The 27,115-nt window shown below is 44.2% G+C and overlaps 1 protein-coding gene and 1 long non-coding RNA gene across 2 annotated transcripts; one reads left to right on the forward strand and one right to left on the reverse strand.

Annotated features, from left to right (window-relative positions):
• Positions 1-64: 64 nt before the first annotated feature.
• On the forward strand, positions 65-18,083 carry LOC135894958 (uncharacterized). The gene is made up of 4 exons (XR_010562459.1): positions 65-193; positions 4,602-4,679; positions 9,148-9,353; positions 17,853-18,083. It is a non-coding gene; the product is annotated as an uncharacterized LOC135894958 (long non-coding RNA).
• Positions 9,349-21,207, reverse strand: SH2D1B (SH2 domain containing 1B). The gene is made up of 4 exons (XM_065423004.1): positions 21,074-21,207; positions 17,872-17,935; positions 15,034-15,205; positions 9,349-9,386 (listed from the first exon to the last, which is right to left on the reverse strand). The coding sequence occupies exons 1-4, from the start codon at positions 21,205-21,207 to the stop codon at positions 9,349-9,351; spliced, it is 408 nt and encodes a 135-aa protein (XP_065279076.1).
• Between the last annotated feature and the right edge of the window lie 5,908 nt (positions 21,208-27,115).

Below are 27,115 nucleotides of genomic sequence, written 5' to 3' on the forward strand. Positions count from 1 at the left end.
GGGCGGGGGGCCGTGCGCGGGCATCCTGGGAGCTCGGTCCAGCTTGCGGGGCGGAGTCAGTTTCCTGCCGGTGCATGCTGGGAGCGGCGGCCGCCATCCCTCTGTGGGGATAGAGTCCCGCCCGCTTCCTATGCCGGGGTACTGTCTATTGGAAGTGAGGCCGCCATTGCTCTGTGGAGAGAACTTCGCCCCGGTGCGTTGCGTCCGCCATCGCTCTGTGGGGGTTCGCTCCCAACGGGGGGAGACCAGGCGCCCGATGGGTGCTTTGTCCCTATGGGGTAGGGTGACCAGACAGCAAGTGTGAAAAATCGGGACAGGGGGTGGGGGTAATAGGCACCTATATAAGACGAAGCCCCGAATATTGGGACTGTCCCTATAAAATCGGGACATCTGGTCACCCTACTATGGGGCTACAGGGGGAGTGGGCGGCCCAGTGCCTGGCTAGCAGGGGGGCTGGAACAATGTGTATGGGGGGTGCTGAGAGCCATTGAACCAAACTGTAAACCCTGTGCGTGATGCGAACCACTTCCAGCCACTGGGGGCAGCAGCACCCCTAGTTCCCGCACCGATGGGAGGGAGCAGGGTAGCTGCGAGCTGGGTGTGCCTCAGTGCAACACCCTCTGCTCCACCCACATGTGGGGAGGGTGCGTCTGCCTGCCTGCTGCACCCCTGGAGCCACAATGTCCCCAGCCCCCATCGCCATGACACTGCAAGTGACCCAACGTGTCCTTGGTGCTGCCCAGCCACCTAACAGGACAGGATGCTGCCCATGGGCTGTGTAGGCTATATGAGGGCTAAGTGTTCCTGGCCCCTAGCTTGGGCCACCTGCCCTGGCCAGTTAACATGACACCCACTCTATGGCATGTGAAAGTAGCACTGACAGAAAGTATCCCGCGCATGGAGATCATGGTATAATTTTGCAGCGTGATGAAAACATTGTGGGCTGTAGGCATCTGAAAACCAGCACAATGCTTTCTGTGTGCAGAGGTGTTGGTCCCAGCATATTAGAAGGACAAGGTGGGTGACGTAATATCTTTTATTGGACCAGCTGCTGTTGGTGAGAGAGAAACTTTCCAGCCACACACAGCTTTTCTTTATGTCATCTTCTGCGTTGTGAGAGCATGAAAGCGTGTCTCTTGCACCAATAGAAGTTGGTCCAATAAAAGCTATGACTTCTTGACACTGTATGTCCTTCAAATGTATGGCACAGTAGACTGAGCCCATGGATTTCCACCAACATAGGGAAAATGTGATAGGCAGGAGAGTGGGTGGTAACAGGAAAGGTATAGGTAACACATTAGGCCAGAAGGGGGAGAGCTCAGTTAATACGAGGGACAGGACCTCTCCTGATTTAAATCAAGGGGCGGAAGACAGTGGAAAACAGGCTGCCCTGGGCTTCACCCCCTACAATTTTCTCAATATAGTAACCCATCCCTCCTGTCCCACCCTCTAGAAAAAACAGCCTTCTCTTTGGATTAAATGATTTTGTTAACCCTTTAGCTCACATGATAGCAATCTGTACTAGAATAGTGAAGGTTTAAGGCTCAAACCCTGCTATGATTCATAGGGAGAAATTAGTTGTTAAAGTTTAAAAAAAAAAAATATATATATATATATATATATATATATATATATATATATATATATATATATATATATATATATATATTTACCTTTTTTATAAAAAAGCAAATAAAAATAATAAACATGTTTCAGAATCAAGTACTCAAATTAGGAACTGCAAGTGCAAACTTATTTTTACCTGCATATTTATAGTGTGATATAGCCTTTAGTTACATGATTATATACTTTTTCCCACTACACCCCTGCCTCACTCAGTGCACAGATGAATCCATAAGGGGAGCAGAGTTAAGGCTGCACAGGCAACTATAAATGTATAATTTGCTAATCTTTGCATGCTTGAATTTTCTACCTAACACTTTTAATAGTTTGTGTGGAATACAGGTGATAGTTTGCCGGAATCCCTCAAGAAAAAGCTAATAAATCCTTGATAGGTTCCAGTCCCTGCTTGAGCTGCACATGGAAGAGTTCACCTCTGGCATCAAAAGCCTTTCCAGTGAAAATGATAGTGTAGTTTAATCCAACATGGAACATTTGTTAATCCATTTAAAAGATTTGTTTTGGGATGATCTCTTAATTATGGTTAGTTGCTGTTGCGGAAACTCACCAGCTCTGCAGTTCAGCTGCAGACAAAATGTTCTGGCCCTGCCCTATATTGTCCCACAACTGTAGGCTTGCTGAATGCTCCGAAAGAGAGAGAGGCTTACAAGGAAGGATCAGATGGTGTCATTATGAAACAGTTAATCATCTCTAAACTGTTCCTCATTAGGAAAGACATCCCTAATTTTAGATTCTAATTTACTTTATGTACACACCTGGTGTTCTCACTTTGATTACTGAGTTAGAAATACTTAAGAAATTGAAATCAGAAATCCTTTTGGAGGCTGAAGAAATGAGCACAACACTCAGCGCTCCCTCCACTATCATCTTTCACTTGACCCAATGTGGAATATAACGTAAGATAGAGTTCATTAGACTATCAAGCAGTATGGGCTAAGTAATCACCACAAATAACTGCTAGTTCGTATGTCTACAAGCAGTTTTCAAAAGATCTTGGGTTGTCCTTAAGGCTGACTCCAAGCAATTTAACGGTTTTTAAACCGGTCTACACCAAATCTTGTCATATTTTTAATCCTCACTTAAAATGCATTACATCTGCCTACTGTGGGGTTCTTATACCTTACTCTGAAGCATCTGATACTGAACACTATGAGGGGCAGTGTACTGGAGTAGATGGACATCAATTTGATGCAGTCTGGCAATTCCTATGTATTAGAAAACACATTTTTCCTAGACAAATTGTGAGGGAACAAGATTTTTTTCCTCAAACTTCCAAAACATTAAAACCAATAGTGAGTAAATGTAAAATTACAGTTTATTTGGCTCTGTTATGTTGTTTCTCAGGCTGTGCTATATTAAGGGAAATGAAAATTAGAGCTAGGTGAAGTGTTTAGGCAAATGGTTAATTTTGCCAAAAATCCATTTTTCAGGGCTCTGAAGTGATTCATTGAATTTGACTCAAGTTTGCAAATAGCTTCAGCTGCAAAACAAAAAAACAAAACAAAAAAAAAGAAAAAAAAATTTCAAGAGTCAAAACAGTTCATTTCAGCCATTTGGAAATGAACCATTTTGTTTGGCCATTTTGAAACTAAACGTTTCAACTTTTCATTTGGAAACAGCATTTCATTTTGAAATTTAGCTAATTTTAACAAAAACTATCCAAAAAACAACGTCCCCCACCAAATGTTGTTTCAGATCAAATGAAATGTTTGTTCAATCCAATGTGAACCAAATTGGATGGGGGAGGGGTGGAGGAGCCTCCAAAATGAAAAATCAGTTATTCAGGTGCTGTGCCTGGAAGCATTAAGCTTTTGAAAAGCATAATGCCTCCCTTGAAGCACGGGGTGGGGGCAAAGTGGTACTGTAGCTTCGAATAGCTATAGCCAGTGCTTCCCCCCACTGCCATCATCCCCCAGCATACCATGCAGTGGGAAACATAATTTAGTTAATAATGAGTGTGACTGACAATATCCTTCTGAGGTTGTGCAATGTATTTCAGTGTCTTCCACTGTGCATCTAGCTACAGTGGTGTATAGGCCCGTAAGATGGCGAATTTGAAGACATTTTCTAATTATAAACAAAAATTCTCATTATAGTTCAGGTCCTTCCCTGGGCAGATTCCCATTGCATTGTGATCTGGTTATTGGAAAAGAAACTGGGTAAGGTAGGAAATTAATCTTAAAATTTAAGAGATTGGGGAGGAGGGAAGAAGGATTGGCAATAAATTCAGTAGGAGATTGGAGGTCTCAGATTTTAAACAATTAAAGGCAGTGTTTAAAGCGGTCTGAAAAAAAGAGCTTGTGGGGGAGTCTTTTTCTACAGAAATGAAAGTGAAATCTGTTCTACCCCCCTCCAGCCCCACCTCAATTCTGTGTTCTCCACCTCTGCTTCTCCTGGGGCTCGTCACCCCCTCTCCCAGGCCTATGTGGGCTGCAGCAGGATCCCCTTGTGACAGAAAACACCCGTTTTCACACCCTATACACTATTGTACTAATCTTTGTGAAAATATGCCTTTTGAGATATCATTTGAAAAACTAAAGGTGCTGGTCAATAATATCATGGTGAGATGTATATAGCAACATTAGATGTAAAGTTATGAACATGCGCTGAACTCATGACTGTAGTATGTTTACCAGACAAGTCTGAGGAGTGGGTAAACCCGGTTCTCAAAGACAAAGGACAAACTGACACCTCTAGCCAGGTGTCATCAAAGCTAATGGACCATCACCTGTCAAGTGGCCATTTTTTGGCAAAGGGAAGGGGAACAAACAGACCTACATCTTATCAAACAACAGCATGAAACCTCTTTCACCACAAGACAGCTTGCTGCTGTCCTCACAGCGGGAAGGAACTTTATCAGGAAAATGCATTTCAAAGGGTGACCGAATTATAAAAATGAGGGGCAAAAACACCCATAGTTATCTTTCTCTGTCCATCTCTCTCTCTCCCCTTCATCCAAGATGACAAAAGAAACAGCCTCTGGACTTGGGGAGATCCTGGCCTGAGAATTTGATCAGCCGTGATACTGGGAACATGTGGTAAGAGATTTTACCTTGAACCAAGTCTAGTTTGCTAAGTTTTAGTACTAGGAAGAGTTTTCTCTTTATTTCTTTCGTAACCATTTCAGACTTTAATGCCTTATACTTGTATTCACTTAAACCTCTGTGTAATTGAATAAACTTTTTTATTCTTTAATCAAAACTAATCCAGTGTTGTTTTTAAACTGAATTGTGTGGGTAACTCCAGTTAGGGTAGCAAACTGTTGCATACTGATCCCCTAAGTGGAGCACCAGACCTAATATATCTGGACTGGCAAAGAGAGGGCTGGACTGCAGAATACATGTTTTGGGAGAAAATTCGGGACTGGGAGTATGTTGGGATCACTCTGCAAGTAGTAATCAAAGCTGGTGAAAGCCAGAGTGGGACTAACATGTGGCTGGCAGGCTACAGCTATACACAGACTCTCAGGGTGTGACCTGCCTGCTGTTTGTCTGTTTGTGAGTGCCCAGGCGGGAGCTACAGCTACAAAGTATTGTGAGACACCCCATGTTGCAGGGCAAGGGTGACACAGCCCCTCACTGGTCTGGATTGCTCCCTGAAATGTCATACCCCAGTACCTCTTCCAGGCTGGGTTCAGCAGGGAGGGGAGGGGAGCAGCAGAGCCATCCTCTTGCTCACAGGACGGGAGGAGGGAGCAGAGCCATCCTAAGTGGCTGGGCTATTTCTGCTCCCCTCTCTCCCTTCCTGTGAGAGCCACTTTGGCTCCTGAGAGGAGCCAGGCAGATCTTTTCCCTCCTTCCTGCAGCAGTTCTGATCGCTTGCTCTTCCCTGGGAGGCAGACAGGTAGGGCAGGCATACAATGAAATCAGCAAGGTTTTTCCCTCAGACAGGGCTGAAATCTGCATCCCTCAGCTAACTGGCTCAAGCTGTAGCAATATTTTTTGCTGGGTCCTTAAGCACTGATAATAGAGGAACATACAAAAGCCCTTCATCTCTAGGTCACCTATTCAAATCCAGCCCAGGTTGGTAGTGACCAACAGTCATTACCATCCTAAAGTTGTTCAGTAGCCTGGGTGAAATGACATGGTCAGCTCTGGTCTAGAGAATAAGTGTTTATCTCAGAAAAACAACATCACTTCATTGATAGTGACTGGTTCCACTGAAAGTCTCGACAGTGGCTAAAAGTTGAACAGGAAATCAAACTATAATTTTGATTCACAAGGGCCCCTCCAAGTTACAGTTAAAGTACATTGGAGAAGAGAGATAGAGAAGCTTGTGGTTTCCTGTGCTGTATTGCTTCTAAGGCTATTTAAAAGTCAAGAAAGGGGAGTGACTCATTCTCTGTAGCTTTCAAGCTAGAGTCTTTCCCCAGAATTAAATCTGATTTTCAACAATGTTTTACTCATTCAGTGTATATGGCCTGTGTTGACCTAATATGTTAATTAGAAAACACCTAGCAAAGATTTCTGCAGGAGTGAAGTTAGTAAGCTAACTTAGTGAACTTCATTCAGATCATTTGCAAGAAAAATGGATGGTCTTTTGCTGTTTCGTTTTTTTAAACATACATGTAATGCAGTACCTGCCTAGGATACTGGCATAAAGCTGCCTCTTATATATACAGTCATGAGCTTTCCCTGAAACCTTTATAGAGTTAATACCCCACTCATTATTTCAGGCCATTGTTATCATCTAGTCGGACCTCCTGCATAACACAGACCATGGCCAGGCCTTGATCTCTTGCATGCAGGTATTAGAAACTTGGGACCATTTTCCTGATGCTCAAGGCCCGTGAATTATCTAGAAACATGTCACGATTTTAATGACAAATAAGACATCTGACTATGTATTCCTCCCCCCGCCAATAATCTCACACACTGTCCAAAGAGCAACTACTGCATATTCCAACGAGTCCTATAGGTACAGGTGGGTATTTTGGCTCAGTTTATCTTCATAGTCCCTCCCTGCTCCCCTCTTTTAGGGCCTGATCCTGCAAAGTGCTGACTGCTCTGTGCTTCTACTGACATCTACTGCACTTATTACTTCCAACTTCACAGGATCGAGTCCCTCGTTCTCTCATATGTTCTTCCAAAGGATATGTAATTGGCTCACCTATTCTTCAGGCCATGGAGAACTGAACACAGCTTCTTGTGGAGCTTAGTCCAATGACGTACCATACTGTAATCTGGGAACCTGAACACTGCGGGCTCTTAGGTGGGGTCTATACTAAAAAGTTAGGTCAACTCAGTTACGTCACTCAGGGAAGTGAAAAATCCACACTTCCGAGTGACATAGTTAAGATTGTTATGCTTATAAGAAGCACACAGAATTTTAAAAAAGGGGATACGGCAATACGCCGTGTTTATTGAGAGTACAGTTCAAGCATTAAATTTAGTATATGCTTCCATTTACCACTCCCCCACCAAAAAAAAGGTTTTGCAGCTGGATCTTATAGTTACCAGTCCTTAGTGTTGCTCTGTCACTTCCAGTGGCCAGCTGAAACTGCACACAAGGGAGGGGGAGCTGGACTCTGTCGAGCGTGTTCGAAGCTCCGATGTTGATGCAGAATGAACCCAAAGTCCCACGGCAATACACCCTTTTTTTAAATAGTAATAAGTTCCCATACAAGTCTTTGGACCTTGCTGTGTTACACCGGAGCTGTTCAAGGTTGCTTTAATTAGCATTATTTGGGTTGTTACTGGGAGTTATTCCCAGCTGTTTCTTATCTCGTCCCTCTGGCTTCACTCTTTATCTTGTTCTTGGGGTGTATGCCTTTGCGTTAGGGTCGTTAATTTGCCATCTGGGTGAAAGTTGGTGCCTCTTGACTCCTCCACTTCCTTCTTGACCATCTGACCTAGCTGGCTGTTCTTTCTTAGTTAATTACCATACATTCTTCACTTACACCAAACTGTAAATAAGGCAATTACAGCCATAAAATTTCTATCCTTCTAAAAACAATTATTAAACACAATTAGTAAAGAATAAATTCAGAACAATTTCTTCTTACTAATTCAAGGCTACAATTTGGGCTAGTGGTTTTAATTTGAGGCTAAAAATTTTTTTTTTTTTACTAATTTAAAGCTGGCAAAATAAGCAAAATAAAGTACAATTTTACTTGAAACAATTTCTTCCCACTAGGCTTTTGGCCTACAAGATGACCTAATCCCTGGAGCTAGGTTGATGGGAGAATTCTTCTGCCAACCAAGCTACTGCTTCTCCTGGATGTGGATTAACTACAGTGATAGGAAAATCCTTCCTGTTGCTGTAGTGAGTGTCTACACTGACGTGCTACAGCAGTGCTGTAGCAGTCTGATGATAGAATGTGGAGCAGGCTGCTGGAGCTCTACTAATATAAAAGCATTAATCCCTATATTTCTTTAAGTAAGATTTTCCCTACAATACGGAACAGTTTTTTCTCCCCTTGGGCAACCACTTACTTTCTCAGACAAATCAATGTTTTGGCTGTCTACACTAATCTTAAATCTAAGGATTAATTTAAACACCTGTTTGTACCACAACACTGCAAATACCCTCTGATTCCAACATATGGAATCACCAGCACTTTAAATTTACAACGAGCCAATAGTCATACTTCATAATTCTATGGCATGTTACCTGACGATCTCAAGGCCCTTTACAAACATTAAAGAAACAATCTTTGTCGTGCCTCTGTATCTTCATTTTACAGATGTGGAACGCACACAGCAAGGTTAAATGACTTGCCAGAGGTCACAGAACAATCCATTTTCAGTTCTTAGTTCTGCCAGTCAATATTCCTGAGTTCTCTTTCTGGTGGTTACCATTAGACACGCTACTTCCCCAAGCAGTGACCTTCAGAACAAAGCTGTACAATAAGCAGATCCCTGGTTTAATTCTTTAAAGCCAACTCTTGTTTAAAAAAAAGAAATATAGGCACCACACAGCCATTTGTTTGCTGTGTCAAATACATGCAACAAATATTAAATATAAAAAAAATAAACTGTTCCTAAAAGCATCTGTGTAAAACTTGCAGTCCCAAAGTAAGTCTTCAACAATACCATTTATAGATATGAAAACAGTCCAGGCCATTTATTTACACTGTATAGTATATTTTCTATTTTCAGTTGCTGTTACTTGTCAATGCTTTTTTGTCAGCAGCCTTAGATTGTATCAGTGCTACAGGATGATATTATTCCTTCAAGACATTAAAGATTCTGAAGCTGAATACACCATCCAGTTAGCTGAAAATGAGGCAAAATGAATGTCTCCTGCACAAAGTATGAAAACACAACAAAACATGGTTTTAACATTCTGTGGAGTCTATAGAGTTTGCATCATAGTAGATTTCAGCTCTGCCATTATCATTTGATCTACCCATATGCAATTAACATATTTACCTTACTATGTTCTAACATGCTGCAGATTGGGGCAGCTAGAACTTCAGTTAGCAGAAAGGAAAATAACAAATAAAAATAAAAATAAGTTATTCTAATAATGAATAAAATAAATATAACTTGTATTGTGTTCCAGAGAGTACAAGTCTGTTATTTTGATGAGCTGCCCAGGAGAGTGAATTTCAGAGGCACAAGTCCACTGATGAGAATGTCCAGCCAGCAGATGTGGTGGCATGTGCAAGGATAAGTTCTGAGAGCAAGCTTTTTACATTTGATCTGCTGAGATGTGGGGCAGGATAAGACGTGGCCTCTGACAAAAAACCAGGTCGCAGCTGATTTAAGGTAAAACATCAACATAATCTCCCTCTTCAACTTCTGTAAAGAAAGCAGCATAACAACATGTCATCATTTGTACATTCCAATGCTCTTTTAGGAGGAGGAAAGAGGAGCTTGTTCTAAAATAACACATTTTATTTTGGTTTTTGAGATGGAATCATTCAATGTTCTGGACACCAATTAAATATGACTCCAGTTAGGACTAGGGTCTTGCAGATTTGGCCCCCCAAGACCACTCCTCCGCCACTCATCTGAGTGAAATTGCCTGAAACTCAAGCTGAGGAGACTCTGCATTGTTCTTCTCCATGACCAGACAGCTCAGTTCTTGAACTATCATATCCATGAAGTACAGTTAGGAATGCCTCATAGAAAGAAATACTCAACTGATTCTGAGTGGAAACAGTTTACAAGACAGGTCAGTGGCTCTGATTGCCATTGCTGCAACATATCCTTCCGCTACGTACAGTAGTTCCAAATAGAAAGGCAGTTGTAAACTGTAGGGTAAAAGAACCTAAGACTCCTTTTCTCTGAGAATAATAAATGTAATGCTAACTAACTTCTGTATTTAGTTGGGGACAAGGATGAGATTTGAGCTCTTCAGACCCTCCTCTCCCTCTCCATTAGCTTCGAGGTCCTTTCAAGCAGATATCTGCGCAGAACATTCCGTATATTACTTTCACATATTCAAATTTTGTGAGAGAAAGGAAGTTTAGCAGAGGCCCAGCTACTTGTAGATTTTGGACAGATAGCCGGCAAAAGGATATTGTGGTTTCCTTTAAGAGGCACCAGTGGCCTCTCCAGATACCCAATGGCAGACAAACATTATTTTTCAACCCTCAACTCATCTGTGCAACTCAGTAGCATTACACAGGAGCCAAGGCTGCTGCAAAGTGGAGCTTTATGTAGAAAGGAACAGAAATGGTATAAAAATAAATACAAACTATGTTTCCAATCCCAAAGTGTTATGACAAATGCCTACACCAGGGGTAGGCAACCTTTCAGAAGTGGTGTGCCGAGTCTTCATTTATTCACTTTAATTTAAGGTTTCGCGTGCCGGTAATACATGTTAATGTTTTTTAAGGTCTCTCTCTATAAGTCTATATTATATAACTAAACTATTGTTGTATGTAAAGTAAACAAGGTTTTCAAAATGTTTAAGAAGCTTCCTTTAAAATTAAATTAAAATGCTGATCTTACGCCGCCAGCCTGCTCAGCCCGCTTCCAGCCTGGGGTTCTGTTCACCTAGGCCTGCAGCGGGCTGAGCGGGGCGACTCGAGGTCAGGGCAGAGGGCTGGGGTGTGTGTGGAGGTGCAGGGCAGAAGGCTGGGTGTTGGGGGGAGGTCAGGGCAGAGGGCTGGGGGGGGTGTGGGGGTGCAGGGCAGAAGGCTGGGTATTGGGGGGAGGTCAGGGCAGAGGGCTGGGGTGTGTGTGGGGGTGCAGGGCAGAAGGCTGGGTGTTGGGGGCGACTCGAGGTCAGGGCAGAGGGCTGGGGTGTGTGTGGAGGTGCAGGGCAGAAGCCTGGGTGTTGGGGGTGACTTGAGGTCAGGGCAGAGGGCTGGGGTGTGTGTGGAGGTGCAGGGCAGAAGGCTGGGTGTTGGGGGGAGGTCAGGGCAGAGGGCTGGAGGATGTGTGGGGGTGCAGGGCAGAGGGCTGGGTGTTGGGGGGAGGTCAGGGCAGAGGGCTGGGGTGTGTGTGGAGGTGCAGGGCAGAGGGCTGGGTGTTGGGGGGAGGTCAGGGCAGAGGGCTGGAGGGTGTGTGGGGGTGCAGGGCAGAGGGCTGGGTGTTGGGGGGAGGTCAGGGCAGAGGGCTGGGGTGTGTGTGGAGGTGCAGGGCAGAGGGCTGGGTGTTGGGGGGAGGTCAGGGCAGAGGGCTGGGGTGTGTGTGGAGGTGCAGGGCAGAGGGCTGGGTGTGTGTGGGGGGGTGCAGGGCAGAGGGCTGGGGTGTGTGTGGAGGTGCAGGGCAGAGGGCTGGGATGTGGGGGGGTGCAGGGCAGAAGGCTGAGTGTTGGGGGGAGGTCAGGGCAGAGGGCTGGTGGGTGTGTGGAGGTGCAGGGCAGAAGGCTGGGTGTTGGGGGGAGGTCAGGGCAGAAGGCTGGGGGTGTGTGGAGGTGCAGGGCAGAAGGCTGGGGGTGTGTGGAGGTCAGGGCAGAGGGCTGGAGGGTGTGTGGGGGTGCAGGGCAGAGGGCTGGTGGGTGTGTGGAGGTCAGGGCAGAAGGCTGGTGGGTGTGTGGAGGTGCAGGGCAGAAGGCTGGGGGTGTGTGGAGGTGCAGGGCAGAAGGCTGGGGGTGTGTGGAGGTCAGGGCAGAGGGCTGGGGGTGTGTGGAGGTGCAGGGCAGAAGGCTGGGGGTGTGTGGAGGTGCAGGGCAGAGGGCTGGGGGTGTGTGGAGGTCAGGGCAGAGGGCTGGGGGTGTGTGGAGGTGCAGGGCAGAAGGCTGGGGGTGTGTGGAGGTGCAGGGCACAAGGCTGGGTGTGTGTGGGGGTGTGTGGAGGTGCAGGGCAGAGGGCTGGGGGGGTGTGGAGGTGCAAGGCAGAAGGCTGGGTGTTGGGGGGAGGTCAGGGCAGAGGGCTGGAGGGTGTGTGGGGGGTGCAGGGCAGAAGGCTGGGGTGCTCGGCTCATGGGGGTGCTCCCAGGCCCCTGCTCTGAGCGGCTCATGGCAGGGGGCTGGGAGGGATATGCCCTGTTCCACCCCCTTCCCCAAGGCCTGTCCCTACCTCCCTCTGCCTCCTCTACGGAGCAGGGAGCACGCTGCAACTCGGCTCTGCTCTGCTCCGCTCCCCCTCGCAAGGGCCGTCGCAGGCAGGGAGAGGGGGGAGGAGGAGAAGGGGCCGGAATGCACCACATTGTGGGAAGAAACGGGGGTGGGGGGAAGCTTGGCTGCCGCAGGACCAAGCTTCTGCCTCCTGCCCCCGCAGGGGAGAGCGGTGGGCGGGGGACTGAGTGGGGCGGGGGACCGGGACCCCCCCACTGCTCTCCCCTGCAGGGGCAGGAGGCAGAAGCTTGGTCCTGCGGCAGCCAAGCTTCCCTCTTCCCCCTTCTTCCCCCAGCGTGGCGCTTTCCGGCCCCTCCTCCTCCTCTCACCGGGCAGGCAGCGTGCCACTCAGAATCGGCTCGCGTGCCGTAGGTTGCCGACCCCTGGCCTACACTCTAAGCGTTAAGTATTTGCCAGGCCAAGAGCCAAGTTCAGGCTTCAGTCTTTCTCCTCCAAGAGCCGATGCAGCTTTAGCATCAGATACTGCAGCATGTTTTATAGATTAGCCTTTTTCTTAAAATTTCCCACCATTACTCTCCGCCAGTAGAGCTCCCCTCATGCTAACAATGATGAGAGCTCTAGTTTAGACCAGCATTGTAGCCACCATGCCAGGAAACCTGCTCAGTGCCTTTCACCTCAGCTCATAGCAGGTCTAGATGGCAACTGATCTACCCTAGTGGTCCCACCACGGCTACCAGCTATCGGGCAATTGTGGGGAGGCTGAAGAAAAACTGCTAGTATAAACAAGGCTGCAACTTTACTACCCTTTATTGTTGGCAATGGTGTTGCTGGTGCCAGTGCATCTACATGTTGAACATTAGTAGGCATAGGGCTCAAGGCATTCCCAGAGCAAGTCTTCTTGATGCTGTGCTGAAGATGTCTAAGAATTTTAAACCATTGTCAGCACCAGGGTAGCTGCACCGTTGCTGAAAAACAGGTGCAATGTGCCAATGTAGACAAGGCTCTAAAGCAATGCAAGAGCTGCATTCCTTACACCGCTTTAGATGTCAGGGATAGGGCTTAGCTCTTACTGAGGGATCCAGATAAAAATAAATTTCAGTTAACTATTAGCATGTACTTGTCATTTTAAGTCTACCCATGTGTTCCATTAATGATTTTGACCCTTAAAAACTGTGCCATTTAAACATAACATGTCAGTTCACCTTAAATTAGGAGCGATTTCAAAGATCGCCATTCAGGGCTCCAGGCTACCCACAAGAGGTGTAACTCACGCAGAGGATTGGAAACTCTGTGAATTTACACTCATATAGCCAATGTGCCTAAGTGAGGACTCTTGCGTCATGCATACACGATTCCTACACTTTTGCTGGTATAAGCACTTACTCTTGTGGGGAAGCAATTCTAATGGAGAAACGGTTTCTAATGACAAAAACAACGAGGAGTACTTGTGGCACCTTAGAGACTAACAAATTTATTTGGGCATAAACTTTCGTGGGCTAAAATGATTCACCTGATGAAGTGGGTTTTAGCCCACGAAAGCTTATGCCCAAATAAATTTGTTAGTCTCTAAGGTGTCACAAGGACTCCTCATTGTTTTTGCTGATACAGGCTACCACGGCTACCACTCTGAAACCTTTCTAATGACAGGTTTCCTGATTCTAATTGCCTGATTAACTCAGCAATTAAGCATTATTCAGCACTTCTTAAAGTCTTTTGCTCTGTGTCAACAGCACTGTCCGAGTTAACAGTTACCACTCTTACTAAATTCATCCTAACACAACCAAGGGCATGTTACAGTAAAGACACATGACTACAATCAAAGTATACTATATCTGAGAGCTTCATAATTTTTAATGTATTTATCCTAAACACCTTGGTGAAGTATTAGGCACATTTTACAATTGGGGAACTGAGACGGAAACAAAGTGAGTTGCCCAGCTTCGCAGAAGATGACTATGGCAAAGCAAGGATTGACCTTGCAACTAGTAGGACAGTGCCCTAACCACTGGATCATACTTCCTCCCTAAATTTTTATTTTTAGGACAGGTTGGATTTAAGACTACTTATGATGTTAGAACACAAAGCAAAACAAAAAAACGATGAGTTTGAAGTTCGATTATATTTTCTCCCCGAGGCCCTCAAAGATAATTTAGTTAGTTTGTGCCATTTTTGGTATGAAGGTAATTTAGGACCCGGTCTCTCACTGAAATCAGTGGATTCAGCACCTTATAGGAACTATATTGTAAATAACCATACTAAAGTAATGCATACTGACAATATTTTTATTTAAATCTTAACATTACGGGTCAAATCCCAACTCCATCAAAGTCATTATGTATGTCTTTGTCCCCATTTTCATTAGGGGGCTATTTAGCTAATGTCACTGGTAGGATTTTGATCACTTAGGCAGAATATGTAATTTTTGCTTTTCATCTTGAAATAAAAAGAAAGTTTAAAATCAAGTATAGGGGACTCAATGATTCAGGAATGCAAAATATTTTGCCTCTAACGCATGGGTTCAGATCCAGCCTGTGTTGGTAGTACTTAAGATTATAACCATCCGGAGGGTGCATCGGAGGCAAGAATTCTGAGTATCACTCCTGACTCTCACCATGACATACTAAGAGAGTTTAGATGAATTCTCAAACCTTTCTGTGCCTCAGTTTTACCCATCTACAGTAGGCTGAATAGATTTTCACATGCCTGCTCATTGTGACACGGACACCTATTCCAAGAGTTGCCATTATATTGTTACTAACTGGCACCTTTATTGGCAGGCTAAGAAAGGCTGACAGAGCTCCCTTCTCACTCTTAAATGTGATTCAAAGTGTTATTGAAACACCATGGCAAGGACTGAGTGGGAAATGTGTAGAACTGCTGTCTGGGCTCTCTGTGCACTGAGGATAAACAGAAGGGATTCACTCTCAGAACGGTCAATCCAGTACTAGGCTAAAAAGACAGAAATAAACCTCTTACCATCATAATCTTCATCCACCTCTACCTTGGATTTCCTTACTCTCCTCCTTGGGGGCTTCGGTCTCCTTACTGGGTAGCGAAGGTTGATGACGAGTCCTTGATTTGGCTTTTCATATGCGTATATTAAATCCTTTATTGTTTTGAAGACCCGTTGTGGAACGTCTTCAGAAGTCTGAAGGAAAGTGAAAAAAGCATTGCCATTGCATGTATGTTTCATCCATAGGGTGACCCTATTTCCCAAAGGGAAAACAGGACACCACCTGGCGCGGGGCTGTCCTGAGCCACTTGGCCAAGCTCCCTCCCCCCTGCACAGGGCTGGCGTCGCTGCTTGCCCAAGCACTGCCTGTCCCCCGCCCAAGTCCTACCTACCCCAGGCATGGGGCTGGCATCACTGCTCACCCTCCCTGCCCGCACATTCCTCCACACCCTGCTTTTTTCACAGAAGTGGACATTTGTCCGATTTGCTCTTGCCAACTGATCAAATTGGCAAAAGCAAACAGGACAAATGCCCACTTTTGCCAAAAAAGTGGGGATGGCCGGGACAAGGCTTAAAAAAGGGACTGTCCGGCCAAAACGGGACGTATGGTCACCCTATTCATTCAGAGTCCTGTAAGTGCATGACCAATAGTTCATTCTTAACTGAATGCTGAACAGATTTGGTGACTGATAGATAAATAAAAATAAAATGTTCAGTTATTTATAAAAGCACCAATCTTATCATAGAGAGAAGTGCTCATGTCGCAGCTACAGAGCTAGCTGTACCTCTGTCCCCTCTCTGGTCTCTCTGAGTGTACCCTCTTTGGTGATGCAACGCTTGTCCTTATCTGTCTTAGGGTGGAATCACACAAGTCTCCCACTCTAAGACTGGGATCTGGTGCTTGTACCCTGTGTATACCAACCACTTATCACTCTGTAAGACCAACTGGATTTTAGGCACCTGCATTTCTTCCCTTTGGGAATCTGTAACCAGTAGTATAGTGACCAAAAGCCTCCTTAAAACAAAGTATTTGTATTTACCAGTTGGAGCAAAAGCGTTAGAGAGAAAAGGATTTTAGAGTAAACAGCCTACATGTATATTTAGTCTGACGCTTTGCTACAAGCTAAAACAGACAGCCTTTCCTCTTAAGTTAAAGGAATGTGGTTTGGCTCTGCCCTTTTAGGAAGCCACAGAACTCTTGGCACCCAGCCTGAATTCAGTTTCAGTCCCAGAGACTGTCCTTTTGAGGCCTCGTCTACACTAGAAAAGGTTTGCCAGGATAGCTGTTCCAGCAAATCTTCCTAGTGTAGAAACAGCTTATGTCCTAAAAAAATAAAATAGAAAGTGCTTCTGCTATAGCTTATACTTGGTTTCCCGAGTGAAATAAGATATACTGATATATCTGCATCTACACTGAGGCTTGTGCCAGTCAAGAAATACTGCTAAAAAGAGAGAGAGAGAAAGAAGTCACACTCTTAGCTGACATTTTTATGCCAGGGAAACTTTCTAGTGTACACCTTGCCTGAATTTCTCAAATAGTCAATCTGACCCACCCTGTTCTAAATGTTTTTGTTGCTTCCCCAGAACAGCAGCTCTCCTGCCGGCATAATTAAACTACCCGCAACAAGCGGCGTTAGCTATGGCGGCAGGAGAGCCTCTCCTGTCAACATAACGCTGTCCACACCAGCACTTTTGCTGGTGAAACTTAAGTCGGTCAGTGGAGTGGTTTTTTCACACTCCTGACTGACAAAAGTTTTATCGACAAAAGTGGTAGTGTAGACAAAGCTTTAGGGAATCAAAGTTCACGTTCCAAACATCATCCATCACATTCAGCTGGGTGTATAGCAGTCTCCTATGCCCAACATTGTAAACAGCACTGAGACACTCGGGAGGTGGTCATGTATGTGATTGAGGGCCCAGGCTGCTGTGATCGAGGGGAGAAGGCTTTCAAGAATTGTGGTGGGAAAGATAAGGCTTGGAAGTTATCCACCTATAAAAAAGGGTATGCTGTAATGCCAATTCCAAGTGTTCCAAAATCAGGAGATTGGCTTAAAAGGGATACTTTTAAAAAAGTACTTTTGAGTTATTTTTGTCTTCTGACGTCATAGTCTTTAGGTTGAACAGTCTGTCTGCAAACTTTGCTCTGCAACCATAAAGGACAGAATGAATAAACACAGGCCATCAAATTCCACTCAGATACCCACCACCAATACCTGATGCCCCTGGAATGCCAGGGAATTAGTTTGGTGAGATATCCCCAGATGATCCTAGCAAGCAGTCTATACTCTGTGGTGTAGAGGAAAGCAACAAAATAAAATAAAATAAAATAAAATACAGCAGAATGCCCTTGCTTAGAAATCCAGCCCAAATCAGTAATGCTCAAAAGCAGCTCTCGGAGCATTACAGTCACACAAAAATATTATATACAGATCTTTGTAAAAGGAAAGGACTAATTCCAAAATTCAAAACCCCTTAACATTCAGAAGCACAAGGTATTTGTACACAGGACCCAGCAATGTCTTTGGTGAAATGGAAGCGCATTCCATCAGAAAAAGGAAGAAAAAGTATGTGAGTAGATACTCAAGAGATAGATTTTATGCTGTCAAAAAGACATGGTCAAATCAGTAGCTATGGGCAAGCCACGCAATAAATGATGGATACAAAGAGATTACTGTGGAGATAGCAATAGTGTGTTACTTCCAAGCTAGTGGGTAATGACAGAAAGTGTTGTCAAGGGTTGAGTGGGGTAGAATGCAGGTATGAAAATACCTTGTGAAGGTGAGATTTTATGTATATGATTTTTTAATCAGAAAATGACATTAAACAATATTTTTTCTTGCAGATGAAATGACATTTTTTACCTGAATCCTAAGGTAACCTTCATGTTCCCTGAAGATTCGATAAGTGTAGATGAGCCGTTCAAAGCTGTGAAGAGATACCCTTTCATAAGTTGTTTTTTATCAACATTCAAGGAACAACAATGGCTAGACACCACTACATCTAAAACTTTTGGTGGAAGTATTTTTTTTTTTAAATGTAAACCAAGCTAAAACAATAAATGACTAAAACCCCAGGGAGCCAATCTCAGGAAATGTCTGTCATTACATTTTTTGCTAACAACAATTACATACCATTTAAATCTCTTCTAAAGTACAAAGTATGTCACTTGTACAAACAGCTATTTTAGAAAATGCTTAGCCATTTAATTAGTGAAGGTAGATACCCCAAAGCTAACTTTGCAGCCTAAATCTAAAGAAAAAGCAGGAGTTCCTTAAAACAGAAATAGTGTCCATTTACCTTTTTAAAAGGGCACCTGAAGTGTATTGTGTGCATTTATAAACACTTGCTTTCAAGCACTACCATGAAAGGATACTGGAGAGTTTTGGGCACACATTCATTTTTACATTAGATTTATGTTAGGGCTGTCAATTAATCACAGTTAACTCAAGCAATTAAATCAACACAAATTAACTCGATTAAAAAATTAATCGCGATTAAACACAATTATAATCACATTGTAAAATAATAATAGAATACCAATTTTAATTTATTATATTTTTTGATATTTTCTACATTTTCAAATATACTTATTTCAGTTACAATACAGAATACAAAGTATACAATGCTCACTTTATATTATTATTTCTGATTACAAATATTTGCACTGTAAAAAGATAAATAAAAGAAACAGTATTTTTCTATTCATCTCATGCAAGTACTGTAGTGCAATCTCTTTATCATGACAGTGCAATTTACAAATGTAGAATTTTTTATTTTTTTACATAACTGCACTCAAAAATAAAACAATGTAAAACTTTAGAGCCTACAAGTCTACTGAGTCCTAAATCTTGTTCAACCAATCTCTAAGACAAACAAGTTTGTTTACATTTACAGGATATAATGCTGCCCACTTCTTATTTACAATGTCACCTGAAAGTGAGAACAGGCGATCACATGGCACTTTTGTAGCTGGCATTGCAGAATATTTACATGCCAGATATTCTAAACATTCATATGCCCCTTCATGCTTCAACCTCCATTCCAGAGGACATGCGTCCATGCTGATGATGGGTTCTGCTCAATAATGATCCAAAGCAGTGTGGACTGATTTCACCTGAGTCAGATGCCACCAACAGAAGGTTGATTTGCTTTTTTTGGTGGTTTGGGTTCTGTAGTTTCCCCATCAGAGTGTTACTCTTTTAAGACTTCTGAAGGCATGCTGAACACCTCATCCCTCTCAGATTTTGGAAGGCACTTCAGATTCTTAAACCTTGGGTCGAGTGCTGTAGCTATCTTTAGAAATCTCACATTGATACCTTCTTTGTGTTTTGTCAAATCTGCAATAAAAGTGTTCTTAAAACGAACAACATATGCTGGGCCATCATCTGAGACTGCTATAACATGAAATATATGGCATAATGTGGGTAAAACCACAGAGCAGGAGACATACAATTCTCCTCCCAAGGAGTTCAGTCACAAATTTAATTAACACTTTTTTAAATGAGCATCATCAGCATGAAAGCATGAAGGAGCATACAAATATTTAGCATATCTGGCACGTAAATACCTTGCAATGCTGGCTACAAAAGTGCCATGCGAACATCTGTTCTGACTTTCAGGTGACATTGTAAATAAGAAGCGGACAGCATTTATCTCCTGTAAATGCAAACAAACTTGTTTGTCTTAGCGATTGGCTGAATAAGATTTAGGACTGAGTGGACTTGTAGGCTCTAAAGTTTTACATTATTTTATTTTTGAGTGTCGTTATGTAAAAAAATAAAAAACTCTACATTTGTAAGTTGCACTTCCATGATAAAGAGGTTGCTCTACAGTAATTGTAGGAGATTAATTGAAAAATACTATTTCTTTTGTCTTTTTTACAGTGCAAATATTTGTAATAAAAATAATAATATAAAGTGAGCACTGTACACTTTGTATTCTGTGTTGTAATTGAAATAGAATACCATTTATTTAAATATTTTTGGATGTTTTCTACATTTTCAAATATATCTATTATTGTTTAACAGTGCAATTACAACTGTGATTAATTGCGATTTTTTTTTAAATCTCGTGATTAATTGTTTTATTTGTTTAACAACCCTAATTTACAGGGCTTTGGAGCGGAGCCCGGAGCTGGAGCGTGGAGCAGCTCTGGAGCAGTGGAGCTGCAGATTTTTGCCTGGAGCTGGAGCAGAGCCGGAGCACAGCTCCAAAGCCTTGCTAATTTATCAATCTAGAGTTTTCAGACCCTGGAAACAGACATCTGTTTGTCTGATGTGGTTGCTTCAAGTTATGTTTTAAAAACAAAGGGTGGTTAAATGTGACTATGTAAAAATAGCACTTTCTTCGCATGCAAGATCTGTTCAGGTAGTTTTTAGGATCCAGATTTGCTTATCTTAGATTAAAGTAATCTTCTTGTTGTTCCTGTGCAGAAGCAGCACAGCTAAGAGCCTGTCTGTAGTGCAGTCACTAGGTGTGACTGAGGATGGAGCAGACATACCAAAGCTAACTTTAATTTAGCTAGCTCAGGTCCAGAACAATGAAGCTGTGGCAGCACAAGCTTTAACGTGGGCTATCCAAACCTACCCAGAACCCTAAAGCTTGGCCTGCCCATGGGGATTCCAGGTGTGATAATAAGCCAGGTCACTTTAACCTAGAGTATATCTGATTGGGCTGAATTGCAGCTAGAGATATATATGGGACTTGACCTTTAACATACTACCATGCCAACAGTATGCAAAGCATCCTGTGTGCCACCCTTCCAACCTTTTCAATTTCAGGGACTTCTAACTACCGGCACCTCCCTCATGCCAGAGGTGTTTACCGCCCTCCCCTCCCCCCCATGCCCAAAGTCTTCACTCCCTCCTATGCCAGAGGCAATGTGTGCCTCTTTCTTCTGCAGAAGTATTTTGTACACTAACTAGGGATATGCAGCTTATTTAAGTTTCTGGCCTGTGAGATCACTTTCACATTTGCTACTTATTCACCTTTAAGGATGTAATAACTTCCACTTGTGATTGTCTTAAAATTAATACAATTTTTAAGTATAAGTACAGTACTTACAAAACACAAAGACACAAGGCTCCTGCCACGCTCTCGCTCTCTCGTAATAAAAAGCTGCCATCCTTGCCTTTCTTGCTTAGTAATTCTTCACAGGTTTTTCTCGTTATGTTTCCATGATAAAATGGGAACTCCATGGAAGAACAGCAATCAGACCCCTTGCCTTTATAACTGATTCCAGGTGAATTCAGCAGTCTGGCATGAAAATGAAGTTGGCTAGAGGATGTTGAAACTGAAACTGTGTGGTAGAAGATTTTCTTGAAGCATTGAGTGTGTCAGTGGGTTCATCTGTGTGGTTGTTACTGACCGTTCTGGAAAGCTCTTCTAGCAGACAGAGAGCAAATGAATATGATCAACACAGGAAATGTGAAATGGCCAATGGTGTAGCTGAAATAGGCCCCATCCGCCAACGCTTCATTATAAGATCATGTTTTCCAATGCTCATAGCTTTGGCAAAGTTTAATCTATTGGGCTGATATTTTTCCTGTTAGGTGTGCACCTCAGGTGTGGGGGGGTGGGAGGGGGAAGAAGGGGGAGTATCCGCAAATGTTGCTCAACTATTTGAGAACAAAATTAGAGAAAAACATGTTTTACCCATGTTAAATATTGTACACAACCATTTTGTGGAGCAGCTGTAGTGCAGCCACGATTTAGAACATGGAATGTGAAATCTGGCTGGGCGGTGGGTTGCTCTGCTGTCAAGGCTGTCCCTTCTGCTGTCCCCATGAAAATCTACTCAAACTTGGCCAAATTATAACTCTTTGAAAAATGTTGCAATTCACACATGCTCAGCAGAGACTAGAGTTTGGCAGCTAAATTTGCCCAAGATTCAGTCTGTACTGAGCATGTGCCAGCCCAGGGATGTAGGGACAAAGCAGAACTTTCATTGGAATTGCTGCTCCCAGCCACGGAGGCAGCAGAACTGAGAGCAGTGAATTTGTCTTTCCTGTGCTCTCAGTGGCAGGGCCGGCTCCGGGGTTTTTGCCGCCCCCAAGCAGCGGAAAAAAAACAAAAAAAAAAAAGCCGCGATCGCGATCGGCAGCAGCTCCACCGCGCCACTTTCTTCTTCGGCGGCAATTCGGGACCCTCCGCCGAATTGCCGCCAAAAAGCCCGACGTGCTGCCCCTTCCCCTTGGCCACCCCAAGCACCTGCTTGCTCAGCTGGTGCCTGGAGCTGGCCCTGGCCCTGCTCAGTGGTCTACCTTTTACTGCCCAGGTAGCATGGAGAAGGAGGGAGCATTCTGAGTTGAATGCAGAGGGGACAAGAGGCAGACTTGGGGGTGTGGCAAAGGAGGGATTAGATTGGAATGAAGAAGGGAAACCCAGAGGAGGAATCCAGGACTACTAAAGCAAAGAGACTAAGACTAGTCTGAGGAACCTGTAAAGTGTAGAAGGCGCAAGAGACACACAGAACTAGGACAGAATAGTCTGTGAGATTATGCCCATTCAAATATATTCCCCTCGAGAGCCTGGAATGGAACCCAAGATTCCCAAGACTCACCATTCCTCTGCTGTCTGCCAATATCTGGCGAACTTGGCTGCATCATTACATCTATAACTGGCACGATGAGAAAGATGGAGATGGTTCATCAGTAGGCTGAGTTTGGTCCACTTATTCCCACTTCCTTATTCAGATTCCCAGTTCCTTATTCAAAAGATGAAGTTCATTACTCATTCCCAGATTGAAATTTTAACTTTAAAAGAATTACCATTCTAAAACTGGGAATCTGCACTATGCTATTTGGCTACACTGTACCAATGCTCCTAAGTAACTAGGGAGATGAAAAGACTGTAAGTGACAAAAGAGATCTCCATTCACCAAGCAATACAGCTCTGCAATCCCTACAATTCTGGATAGGAAAGGATCATCTAGGGATCTGCAGGATGTGCTATTTACCATACATTTGTAACATTTAGTTGGGAGTGAGGGGCTGATCTGTAAAGCAATTTTGCACAGAAATCCAATACCATGTCAGAGATCACAGGGTCCTGCAGTCCAGTGTTGTCTAGTGGTCTCAGATGTATCATTTGAGGTTACCTAAGAGCTATTTTGTTGAGAATCCAGTTATTCTAGTTACAGACAATTTGGATGTGAACGAGAGTTAGGGTGGCGTTGGGAAGGGCTGTCACAAATTTCCACATACTGGGGATTCACACACACACACACACACACACATTTTTATATCGATTAATTTTACATAATTCCATGCCATTTTTGACTAATAGCCGTTTAAGAATATATGGTTTGACTTTGGCTACAAAGGAACCAACTTCAACCTTGGAAGCTAAAAATCAGATATTTAAATCCCAGTCCCATATTCCCTTCTAAGAATGATTAAGAGCCAGGAAAGCCATAGGTTCTTTGACATCATGAGGAACAAAGCAGCATAGTGCACAGGTAAATACCATACCTCCCCACAGTCCTGGGTTTCACTTCAAATCCTGCTTTGACCCACTTCCTCCCCCTCCCCTCCCCGCAAACTCCATCCCCATTGAAGAAGAACATTTCCCACATTCAGTGCTGTACACCAGTGGTTCTCAAACTAGGGCCGCCGCTTGTTCAGGGAAAGCCCCTGGCGGGCTGGGCCGGTTTGTTTACCGGCCGCGTCCGCAGGTTCGGCCGATTGCGGCTCCCACTGGCCGCGGTTCGGTGCTCCAGACCAATGGGGACTGCAGGAAGGGCGGCCAGCACATCCCTCAGCCCGCGCCGCTTCCTGCAGCCCCCATTGGCCTGGAGCAGCAAACCGCGGCCACTGGGAGCTGCGATCAGCCGAACCTGCGGACGCAGCAGGTAAACAAATTGGCCCGGCCTGCCAGGGGCTTTCCCTGAACAAGCGGCATCCCAAGTTTGAGAACCACTGCAGTAGAGAGCCTCAGGGGCCCAGCATCAGACATGATTCGCACCCTGAAGCTCAGTAACCCTGGGGTCAGTGTGAAGGATTGCCTAGAACAGTGGTTCTCAGCCAGGGGTCTGGGGCTCCCTGGGGGGCCGCGAGCAGGTTTCGGGGGGCCGCCAAACAGGACCAGCGTTAGACTCGCTGGAGCCCAGGACAGAAAGCCGAAGCCCCACAGCACGGGGCTGAAGCCCAGATCCCTGAGCCCTGCCACCTGCGGCTGAAGCAGAAGCCTGAGAAATGTAGCTTCTCAGTGCTCCCGGTGGTTTGGGGCCTCAGGCAATTGCCCTGCTTGCAGCCCCTTAATGCTAGCCCTGACTTTTATATGCAGAAAACCAGATGTGGCACAGAAAGGCCGTGGTGTTTTTATAGCATGTCGGGGGACGGGGGCTCAGAAAGAAAAAGGTTGAGAACCTCTGGCCTAGAGGCCCTCAATCACACCTTTTGGAACACAACAAACTCTGAGGATATTTATTTTAAGTTCCTTAATGTCCGACAGCAAAGGGGCAAGAAGGTTTCAGCTTATATACGGAGGCTGGAGAAACTGCTACAGAGAGCTGGCAAGAGGGGAACAGTGACTGCTGAGCAGATGGATCAGACTAGACTGGCTCACATTGTAAGAGGAATTCAATATCAAACTCAATTCTACTTCATCTTCAGTTAAGAGAACAATAGGAAAGAAGAAAGGCAGCCAGCGAATTTTGGGAAGTCCAATCATGTGACCCAGCCAACACAGCACCGCTGGGAACAGCCAGTGTACTGATGGTAAGCACCAGAGAGGAACTTGCCTAACAAGTATGGGATCTGATGACACAGATGTCTGAACTACACACAACATTAACAAAATGCTTAGCATGTGAGCAGAAAACAGGAAATAGAGGAAGTGGTCACTTGTATTTTGACCATATAATAAAAGCGGATATGTGGGAGAAGAAAAACAATGCTGAGCTCCAACTCTATCTGCTGTGGTCTTTGATTCTTTCTGTAATATGTGAAAACTGCCATGATGCAGGTCCCTCTCAAAATAGCATCATAAAATTAAAATATGACTCAGATTTACAGTGCAAACTTGACCAAACTAGGTTTTCAACATATTACCAGACCACACTGAAGTCTGCAATGTCCTACAATCCTGTAGTACGATTTAGGTATATAGTTTGGTCTCATCTACATTGCAAGACCAACCCACATTTTAAGCCTATTCAGTGTGCGGCTTCATTGTAACTGGGCTCTCCAATTAGATAGATTTTTCCATTGTAGACAGGCTCTTTGTTACAGCAGGATAATCAGATCTTCAGACTGCAAGAGGATAGTCATAATGTAAATTCAAGAAGCAAATGTAATTGCCAAGATCTGTAGATAATAGGTGTTACTAGAGTCAGTTTTGCAACACTAGAATAAAGATATATTATTAGATTGCCTCCAAACTGAAAAGCTAAGAGGAAACTTGATCCCATAATTCTCTTTAGAGTTTTTAGCTTATTTTTATGAAGGAATTAGGAAACAGAATAACCACCCAAATTTGCCTCTGATAAATCAGAATTTAAAAAGCAACATACCTAACTGTAGCCTTATCCACAATACCATTAGCAGATTGACCACCAAGATTTCCATCCTGCAGGAAATTCCAATATTTCAACATTGGTTTTCGGTCTATACATAAGTTGCGAAAAATTTTGATTCACAAATGTTGAAAGAATAAGATTAGACATTTTCTAGCAAAATGAAATGTTTCAGCATTACCAGTTGGAAGCATTTTGCGGCATGAGGCACCTCAGCCTCTCAGGTGGCATGTGCTGGAAGTGTTCTGGCACTTTTGCCACATGGAGGATGCAGTTTCGTTTTGAAAATGGCATCCTCCGCATTCACCGTGTGCGTGAAGTCTTGCTGGCAGGGGCGCTCCGGTAGTATCTGTACTTGCCCATTCAGGACTACACCCCTGAAGAAGAGACCACGGTGCATCAAGGGAGATGTAGTCTTGCTGGAGAGCTGGAAGTGCAGGAGAGAATGGAGGCATTAGGAACCTGGAATTACATCTCCCATGAGGCACTGCAGCAGCTCAGGCAGATACAGAGATACAGATCAACCTGAAACATTTAGTTTAGATTTTTTCCCAATGTAAAATTCCACTGAAGTAGATCTTTTCCTGTGGAAAATTTTGATTTCAATCGAACTCCATTTACCGCAGGGAAAATGTTTCATTCGAAGTTTTTCAGCCAACCCTAATGGTAACTGTTGGCACGGGACTTTGTAACGATGGCCACAGGGAACACTTCAGAGTCCACCCAATGTTATTTTGGAACAGTGCTACACAACAAGTATCACAGAACAATGTTCAGACCCTCCAGTGGATGGTGTCTTCAATACACTTCTCATGAATATGGCTTTCCCGCACCCCTGGGAGGAACACTTGTTGTGCGCACTGCTGCACAGCTTGAAAAATCAGCTGCTGTCTTAAGCATATGCAGCAGTGGGGTCTCCAGACTCTTGGGTAAAATGCATTATGAATTTGAATCTTGCTCTTGTTACTGTGTCTCAGTCTCCTCTGTGAAAAAAGAAGTGTAGCTACTAATACGGCAGGGGACAAAATGCTCATTATGAAAGCACAGCATTCTCCCCATATTCATGCAGTGTACCTACCACCAGTTATCCCGCTTTGTCCATGTACTGCATAAGATAGAGCTTTGATGGTGGCTGCGAGGGTGATGAGCGTGATTGTGTAAGAGAGACTTTTGCAAGGATCTAAACTTTCTACTCAGGACTGAAACAAAGAGCAGATCTGTTAGTCCTTTGGAGTAAAGTCAGATAGCAAGCAGGAATTACAAAAGAGCTCAAGAACAATCAGCTTTTGAGTTTGTGTGCACAGTGAGGTTTGCCTGCTGCTGATTTCAAAAAGTCAGAGCTCTTGTCCACCCTGCACTGCCGTGATCTGGGGCAGGATGGAACACCTGCCTCAAATGGGGGCCCAGAAGATGTCTCCAATTCTCCTACAGGGCATGTAGGTCATCCAGGGGACTGTGCCACAGACAGTCCAGCAGACACAGTGGTGAGAATTAGAGTTCCAGAGCAGCAGGTTTTGAATGAAAGAAGTTGCAGCTGAAGGAGAAATGCTGCTCATGGGGAAGACATGGATGGAGTTGGAGGCCATGCA

The sequence above is a fragment of the Emys orbicularis genome, chromosome 1 (assembly GCF_028017835.1).
Source record: "Emys orbicularis isolate rEmyOrb1 chromosome 1, rEmyOrb1.hap1, whole genome shotgun sequence".
Classification (NCBI taxonomy): domain Eukaryota; kingdom Metazoa; phylum Chordata; order Testudines; family Emydidae; genus Emys; species Emys orbicularis.

Coding starts and splice junctions, on each gene's coding strand:
- SH2D1B (XM_065423004.1), bottom strand. CDS start 21,207: ATGGAGTTCCCATTTTATCATGGAAACATAACGAGAAAAACCTGTGAA. Junction 17,936..21,073: donor GCCTTGTGTCTTTGTGTTTT/GTAAGTACTGTA, acceptor ATCTCTTCACAG/CTTTGAACGGCTCATCTACA. Junction 15,206..17,871: donor AAGGTTACCTTAGGATTCAG/GTAAAAAATGTC, acceptor ACTTTCCTTCAG/ACTTCTGAAGACGTTCCACA.